The sequence below is a fragment of the Parambassis ranga genome, chromosome 2 (genome assembly GCF_900634625.1).
Source record: "Parambassis ranga chromosome 2, fParRan2.1, whole genome shotgun sequence".
In the NCBI taxonomy this organism is placed as follows: domain Eukaryota; kingdom Metazoa; phylum Chordata; class Actinopteri; family Ambassidae; genus Parambassis; species Parambassis ranga.
In genome coordinates this window covers 41,590,271-41,599,143 of record NC_041023.1, presented here as the reverse complement: position 1 = coordinate 41,599,143, position 8,873 = coordinate 41,590,271, and the positions used below count along the sequence as shown (strand labels likewise).

The window sequence follows — 8,873 nt, the reverse complement described above, 5'->3', positions numbered from 1 at the left end:
TAAGTTAGTAAGTAAGTAAGTAAGTAAGTAAGTTAGTAAGTAAGTAAGTAAGTAAGTTAGTAAGTAAGTAAGTTAGTAAGTAAGTTAGTAAGTAAGTAAGTAGTAAGTAAGTTAGTAAGTAAGTAAGTTAGTAAGTAAGTAAGTAAGTTAGTAAGTAAGTAAGTTAGTAAGTAAGTTAGTAAGTAAGTTAGTAAGTAAGTAAGTAAGTAAGTAAGTTAGTAAGTAAGTAAGTTAGTAGTAAGTAAGTAAGTAAGTAAGTAAGTAAGTAAGTCAGTAAGTAAGTAAGTCAGTAAGTAAGTAAGTCAGTAAGTAAGTAAGTCAGTAAGTAAGTAAGTAAGTAAGTAAGTAAGTTAGTAAGTAAGTAGTAAGTAAGTAAGTTAGTAAGTAAGTTAGTAAGTAAGTTAGTAAGTAAGTAAGTAAGTTAGTAAGTAAGTTAGTAAGTAAGTTAGTAAGTAAGTAAGTTAGTAAGTAAGTTAGTAAGTAAGTTAGTAAGTAAGTAAGTAAGTAAGTAAGTTAGTAAGTAAGTAAGTTAGTTAGTAAGTAAGTAAGTAAGTAAGTAAGTAAGTAAGTCAGTAAGTAAGTAAGTCAGTAAGTAAGTAAGTCAGTAAGTAAGTAAGTCAGTAAGTAAGTAAGTAAGTAAGTAGTAAGTAGTAAGTAAGTAGTAAGTAAGTAAGTTAGTAAGTAAGTTAGTAAGTAAGTTAGTAAGTAAGTAAGTAAGTAAGTTAGTAAGTAAGTTAGTAAGTAAGTAAGTAAGTTAGTAAGTAAGTAAGTAAGTTAGTAAGTAAGTAAGTTAGTAAGTAAGTAAGTAAGTAAGTTAGTAAGTAAGTTAGTAAGTAAGTAAGTTAGTAAGTAAGTTAGTAAGTAAGTAAGTAAGTTAGTAAGAAGAAGTTAGTAAGTAAGTAGTAAGTAGTAAGTAGTAAGTTAGTAAGTAGTAGTAAGTAAGTTAGTAAGTAAGTAAGTTAAGTAAGTAGTATAGTAAGTAAGTAAGTTAGTAAGTAAGTAAGTTAGTAAGTAAGTAAGTAAGTTAGTAAGTAAGTTAGTAAGTAAGTAAGTTAGTAAGTAAGTTAGTAAGTAAGTAAGTAAGTAGTAAGTTAGTAAGTAAGTAAGTTAGTAAGTAAGTTAGTAAGTAAGTAAGTTAGTAAGTAAGTAAGTAAGTAAGTAAGTAAGTAAGTAAGTAAGTAAGTTAGTAAGTAAGTAAGTAAGTAAGTAAGTTAGTAAGTAAGTTAGTAAGTAAGTAAGTTAGTAAGTAAGTTAGTAAGTAAGTAAGTTAGTAAGTTAGTAAGTAAGTAAGTAAGTAAGTAAGTAAGTAAGTAAGTAAGTTAGTAAGTAAGTAAGTAAGTAAGTAAGTAAGTTAGTAAGTAAGTAAGTTAGTAAGTAAGTTAGTAAGTAAGTAAGTAAGTAAGTAAGTAAGTTAGTAAGTTAGTAAGTAAGTAAGTAAGTTAGTAAGTAAGTTAGTAAGTAAGTAGTAAGTAAGTAAGTAAGTAAGTTAGTAAGTAAGTAAGTAAGTTAGTAAGTAAGTTAGTAAGTAAGTAAGTAAGTTAGTAAGTAAGTTAGTAAGTAAGTTAGTAAGTAAGTAAGTAAGTAAGTTAGTAAGTAAGTTAGTAAGTAAGTAAGTAAGTTAGTAAGTAAGTTAGTAAGTAAGTAAGTTAGTTAGTAAGTAAGTTAGTAAGTAAGTAAGTAAGTTAGTAAGTAAGTTAGTAAGTAAGTTAGTAAGTAAGTAAGTAAGTAAGTAAGTAAGTAAGTTAGTAAGTAAGTTAGTAAGTAAGTTAGTAAGTAAGTAGTAAGTTAGTAAGTAAGTTAGTAAGTAGTTAGTAAGTAAGTAGTACGTAAGTAAGTTAGTAAGTAAGTTAGTAAGTAAGTAAGTAAGTAAGTAAGTTAGTAAGTAAGTAAGTTAGTAAGTAAGTAAGTTAGTAAGTAAGTAAGTAAGTAAGTTAGTAAGTTAGTAAGTAAGTTAGTAAGTTAGTAAGTAAGTTAGTAAGTTAGTAAGTAAGTTAGTAAGTAAGATTACTAAAAGACTACTTTAAACAATTCTAAAACCCTCACCCTCTCACCACCTTTGGCTCCATAACCCCCTGTTCACGAACCCCCGAAACTCGGGGGGCCAGGACGCCCCCCTCTTCTCCTCCGGTCCTTCCGGACTTCCGGATCTTCTGTCTTTGTTCTTCACCCTCCAGGAATCGAACCTGGCTCTTCAAGGGCACAAATCACTCCCTTTACCCCTTGCTTTACCACCTGAGCCACTCGCCCAGGCATTTGGAGCTCCTCTCAGTCAGCCTTTCACTCTTCACAGTCCACCACTCACTTAACCCTCTGAGCCATTCATTCAGATGCTTGGACTTCTTCTCGGCTCATATACTCCCTGAAACTACTGTTTGCCGTTTTGTCTTGTATTTTATACGTCAAGCTGCTCACTTGTGCTTTAACCTGCCCCTCAGGGACAAATAAAGGAATTCTGATCTCTTTGTAAACCTTGTTACTGTCATGGATGCATTTCAAATAAATAACATCCAACATAAACAAGATCCTTGCTGTTCTGAAATGCACACCCTGAGTGTTATATTAATGCGCACCCTGATTTGAACTGGACATGATTGTTTACACAAATATCAGTAAGAAAAAAACAGCTGAGAATAAAACTAAATGTTCATTCTAACTTACTTACTCTGTTTATTGTTTACACACATGGATGTTACAGTTTGTAATTATATCTTACATACATAAGATCCACAACATATCAAAAGTGAAGGATGTAAAAAAGGAGTTAAGAAAATAACATCACTAAGTATCAATAAATCCTGGAAACCAATATCATTTCTCTCTCATTGTTCACTGTCACCATGACAACAGTTACAGTACAAAGATCCATAGATTAGACTGAACCGTAATCGATCAGCAGAGTTGAGAAAACATGTTAACTTGGTTAGGATGATTCAGATGTGCAACAAGCTGTAGTGAATTTTAACTTATTATTGGCTGAAGGAGCAAGAAAAATAATCAGACTTCATGTGATGTTTTTTTTTGCTTTAAAACATAAATATATGAAATGCTGATTCTCAAACCTGTGATGCTTTGAACGCACCTCATGCTGTTTTACTCTATGGCAAAACGGGCACACTGGCACTTTGATGGTTAATCACTTCAGGGGAACAAATAAGGCACAAGCATGCATGCACGCACACACACACACCTGTTCACCTCAACAATCTCACACACACCTTAACTGACACAGCCCTCTATTTTTTTAAATCAATATATGTACAGCCCAACAGTATATTTGTCTATTCAAATGTACTGAGATCAGCTGACACACACACAGACTTACAACAGTTAACTTTTTTTTGCCTCAGTCAAAACTAAATGAATGATCTTTTGGTTCTTTTCAGTCACATCATATTCTGAATTATAGCAACAACACAACGCCAATATTCAACCACTGATGATGATGATGATTTGGCCTTTGAGAAATTAAAAGACAACAACTTAAAGAGCAGTTTTGGCCACAAAGCTAGGCGGAGACCAGATGATGCTGATCCAGCAAGGTTTGGGTGAAGTTGTTGATCGGCCCAATGGCGCTGAGACATGGCGTTGTCCCGCCCCCACAGCAGGTTAGGACCAAACACAACAGCCAGGTTACTGTTGGTCATCTTGTTCACCTCACTGTTGGCTGACACCTAAACACACAAACACACACACACAGCTGTCAGAAACAGATGCACAAATGTGAAAGGAAGCGTGGTGTCAGAGCCGTACCTGTGCCAGGAATGTGATGAGGTATCGCAGTGATGCGTAGTTCTCCTCAGACAGAGACTCCACGAGAGTCTTCATGACGGTCACCTGACTGTCACTGGATACAGCTGCAACCAATCAAATGCCACTGTGAATAACAATCCTAGAGAAACCACCGATTATTCAACTATATCCAACATGACTTCTTGGACTAATGGTCTTGACATACAGGCCAAGTTGAAGATGTCGTTGTAAAGCTGGTAAGTGAGCAGCGGCTCGGGCAGTTCCCTCAGGAAGGTCTTCAGAATCACAGCAGCCAAGTGGACGTCTTCCATGTCTCTGAAATTCACTGCCTGGCCTGAAACACACAAAGCCGCTCAGCTGTAAGCCTTCTTTCTTCTACTTCATCTGAAAGAGCAAAAGCTGCACAAAACTCTGAAACACTAAAGATTCTGCAGGACGAAGCTAAGGACGTTTTATGAGTCTGTGGTGGCCAGTGCCATCATGTATGCTGTTGTCTGCTGGGGCAGCAGTCCGAGGGTGAGGGTCATACACAGACTCAACACAATCATCAGGAAGGCGGCCATGTTGTGGGAGAGGACGTGGATCCTCTGACAGAGGTGCGTCAGAGGAAGATGTCCAAAATAAAGACCATACTGGACTGTCCCTCCCACTCCACACTGTGCTGACCAGCTACAGGAGCTCGTTCAGCAACAGACTCCGACTCCCACGATGCACCACTGCCTGCCTGTCTCAATCAAACTACTGAACTCTGAACTGTAACAGTCACTCAGACACTGTACATTCATGTCATGCTCTTTACCGTGTAAAGGTTTTTATACAGTAGTAAATATGTTCTTCTTTACATACACCTCAGGGATGTAAATGCTATAATAATAAAAAAATTAATGCTAAATATTTCAATTTCAATTTATCTTTGATTTCTATGTGTAACCAAAAAGAATTTATAATAAATAAAGTAATTCAGATTCTGACTTCTCAGCACTGCTAGGAAGCCATGATTAACTCACATGTGAACGAAAGTCACATGACAAAATGGGCTTTTTACCTGAGTTGTACTTGAGCTGCACCTCCAGATTCAGTGACTGACAGTGAGAGTGGCACCTCAAACACCTGGTCAGGGAGGGGAGGGCTGCGAGGGGGAGACGTGGGAGGCTGAGAGGCCGGCTTCAAAGACGCTCTCAATTTGTTGTCATACCTGTGACACAGACAGTCATAACATGGGCCACAGTAGAATCCATGCAGTAGAAAATCAATGTTTTTAAATGTCCTTACTCTCTGACACGAGCAGGAATCACCAGCTGGTCACACTTGACCACATCCTCCAGCTCACTCAGGTAGCTCACATAGTTAATCTTCCTGCCAAACTTAAAACTAAAACAGAGGCGGACACAAGGTCAGCTTAAAGAGATTTGTGGAAGTGTGTACACTACATTAGATGCATGCACAAGTTGCCTGGTGTTGGCACAATATTTAGGGACTTTCCTCGCCTGGCATTCTTTGTGTTTTACTGCTCATTAGAGCATCTTGTAATCCACAATCAAGTAATATACATCTTTTTTTTCAGGAGAACCTGGGCTTTCATAATATTCAGGCTATAGTGGTGTTATATGACTATAAAAAAAATTCTAGCACTAGAAAGAGAAAGAAAAAATTATGCGAAAAATAAATTTCATACATATCTATTTAAAAAACAAAGGAAACTGTAATAAAACTCTCCCCAAACATTATGAACATGTAGTTTAGGGTGTTAGGGATAAGTGTGTAAAAATGAAGGTTCTAACTATAGTACAAATGTAATTTATTACACCATAAGTGAAAAAAGTGCCATTCGCTCCATTGATTTTGATGCCACTGTTACAGGTCTGCCTCACAGCTGGGCTGTCAGCTACTCTAGGAATATCCTGTGTGTCAATTGAGCTTTATTTTCTTGATACAACTCATTGTGCAGACTGCTGATGGGCTGAGGTGTGAACTTAGGCCTTTCTGATAAGGGGGGAGGCGACCCCTGTTCACCCGGAACGTCTTTGATGTAACTTCTGTTGCTATGTTTTGTTAGCAAAACATAGCAACATAGCAACGCTAAAAGATCAAATAAAACGTTTCCAGTAAGATATATAAGTGTATGACAGGGGGATACAGAATGACGCACTTTCCGGTTCAGATAACGGTCCGCTACGCGTCTATTATTGCGTTCAGAGACGCTTTTCAGCCGTGTAAACATCCCAGCTAGTCAGGGGAGAGAGTTCTCTTGTCCTTCAACCATAGCTGGTGGTTCTCTTGTCCTTCAACCATAGCTGGTGGTTCTCTTGTCCTTCAACTAGCTGGTGGTTACGTCAGAGCACAAAGGCTCTACAATTGGATGTTTGAGCCCCTCCTGATATTGCTCGATGGTCCGATTGGACACTGACTTGCCAATAGAATATTACAGCCGGGGTAGACATAGGTCCCCGAAAAGCCTAAAGTGTGTGTTCTTTTCGAGGAAAAAAACAGAACGTCTCTACCTATTACCATTCCTGAGATATGAGCGACTTTGTAAGACATACGCTAATTGGTTGGATACGACAGACGCCTCCCTAACATCTATGACCTGGAACAACCAAATGAATTGATGCAACAATACTAATGTGATGATCAGAAAATACATTCTAGTTCAGAACAATTGCAGCCTCCAGGAGTCACCGGATTCACTGCTTGTTTGTAGGTTCACATACCTGTTCTGTGTAAATGTATCTCAGGTGTCAGGATAATGTTCAGTGGGTCCTGATGGTTGATCTCTTCTTTGTATTGGATGACAGTCGGGTCAAAGTGGTCCAGACTGGAACTTTTGTCCTGGTTACAGAGCTGCTGGTCAGACAGGATCTCTCCCTCCTTAAAGTCATGTTGTTGAGGGAGACCTGGAGGGACAAATGGACACAAAGACTAATGTGATGATGGAAACATCTAAAACCTGGAACAACCAAATGAATTAATGCAACATTAAAATACAGAAACAGAAAATATCATTAACATTCAGGACAACATTTCAGACAGAAGACAGGAGCCACAAATCTTCTGTGGATGTTAAGCTGTCTTAACCTGGCTGTGGTCTGTGCACCACGGCACTGCGTGGAATTCAGCTACCAGCCAACATGTAATGGATCATATCAGTGCTGTACTGTTCAATAACTTGGGCTACATCGATAACGCTCAGCTCAAAAACTGATGACGTACACAGTGGTAATGTGCGAGCGTCTTCACCCAGCTTAGCTTAAAGTCATGAAGTCAGTGTCCTCCTGTTAGAAACACCATGTGTTGAATGTGCACTCTTTTCAAACAGAGACGTTGTTGTTCCGTGACATTGTCATGTTTACATACCTATTCTGTGTAACTTGATCTCAGGCTTCAGGAGGAGATCCAGCAGTTTGCGCTGACGGTCCATCTCTTCCTCGTACTGGACGATAGTTTGTTCAAACACTCCCAATATTTCAGCAGCAGCAGCAGTTAGCCGCTCGCTGATAAAACCTCTCAGAAACTCAGCAGCAGCCATTCAGATGTGATAAAACACTCACAGTAGTTACACTTCTGTTCAACTAGCGAACAAACTACTTCTTCTTCACATGTGGTGTGCTGTCGCTGTGCTCGTCTTTTTCTTTCCCCTACTTCCTTATTTTCTTCTTCTTCAATTTATTGGCGGTGGGAGCCACCCTGTAAGGCGCATTACCGCCGCCTACCGGACTGGAGTGTTACAGCAGCAGTACAAATAAGACAATGCAGTGTGCTACTAGAGAAGCATAAAAACTAGAAACAGATAAGTAACAAATAACCTAGAATTAAAAATAATTGTAAGAATTATTTTATCTTTTAATTAAAATATAATTAAAAATAAAAGAATACAAATTAAGAATAACCATGAGATATACAGCTAAGCACTCTTCACGTGTTGTCATGTTATCATTATGTTCCATGTTATCTGTTCCAGAGACAAACAGCATTGGGGGCCAACATTGTGTGGGGATGTGGAGCTAGGTGAAAACCCAGAGCCCAGACACTTATATAGCTGTTGTATGTATATATGTCATTTGTATAAAGACACAAATCTTTGACCTGTAAGCAGCAGGCCTGTCCACCTGACCTTTTATATGTCCCTCTGGTTCTTTTCTGACCTTTTCTATCTGTTCCCGTTAAGCACACTCAGAGTAATGTGTCTCACTGTGCTTCATCACACAATCATCACCTGTGTGTGTATTTACGTGTGCCTCGCCACTACCTGTAGCTTATGTGTGACGTATCATGGAAGTTGTTGTGGCTGTACTGAAATGAATGATAAGTTAATGCTGTCTGTTCAGAGCTGTCAGTAAGAGCTTGTTTAACAAGTGTGTTGTTGTTCGGCTGTCCCGCCGAATATTACACTGTGTATATATGGGGAATATATACATGCTGTTCACAGCTCAGTGTCTCAGTGTCTTCACTCTTCAGTCCATCAGTCCAGTCTGATCCTTTTTATGAGAGTCTGTGTCTGAGTCCTGCCTGCTTTTTGACTATGGAGCTGATTATTCCCCGTGTTTGGACCTTTTCAATCCTTTTCTCCTCCTTGTCCAGGGAGTAATCCAATGTAGAACCACCACTGGAAACTGTAGTGTAGTTTGTTTTATCAGTTTTCATGGTGCATATGGTGCTCTCGATGCTAACGCCATTTGTGGTGCTTTGATGATGCTACGAGAATAAACTCCACCTGTCGAGGCTGCGCCTCATTCTTCGAATCCAAAGGTGCTGCTACAACAGCTCTGATGGACTGATAAAACACTGTCTCATGCACAATAAAATGAGGAAAGACTGAGTCAAACTTACACCTCCTCACATCAGGTTTTAACCTCTGCTCTCCACCATGGTCCACCCTGCAGGAAGAAACACAGTCAGAATGATTTTCTGTCCAACATGAGTCCAAACTGCTGATCAACATGAAGCAGAGTTCCTCAGTTTGTCAGAGACACACAAACAGACTAAAACTCATCTGTGTCAACTCCAGAAGAGTCTCTCCTGATCTGCTGTTTTTATTCATGTCCTCCATTATGTGAAATATTGCTCTCTGTCAGTGCTTTACTTGTAAAATCCTCTTCATGCAGCAACAGTGTAGGTTTGATCTC

At 38.6% G+C, this 8,873-nt stretch overlaps 1 protein-coding gene across 1 annotated transcript; it reads right to left on the bottom strand.

Moving 5' to 3' along the window:
* Positions 1–2,643: 2,643 nt before the first annotated feature.
* LOC114432387 (rho GTPase-activating protein 1-like) lies at positions 2,644–6,522 on the bottom strand. Its single transcript, XM_028400385.1, has 6 exons — positions 6,462–6,522; positions 5,023–5,121; positions 4,796–4,945; positions 3,956–4,084; positions 3,751–3,854; positions 2,644–3,671 (listed from the first exon to the last, which is right to left on the bottom strand). Exons 4-6 carry the CDS (start codon positions 4,059–4,061, stop codon positions 3,384–3,386), a joined length of 498 nt encoding a protein of 165 aa, XP_028256186.1. The 5' UTR covers positions 4,062–4,084; positions 4,796–4,945; positions 5,023–5,121; positions 6,462–6,522; the 3' UTR covers positions 2,644–3,383.
* Between the last annotated feature and the right edge of the window lie 2,351 nt (positions 6,523–8,873).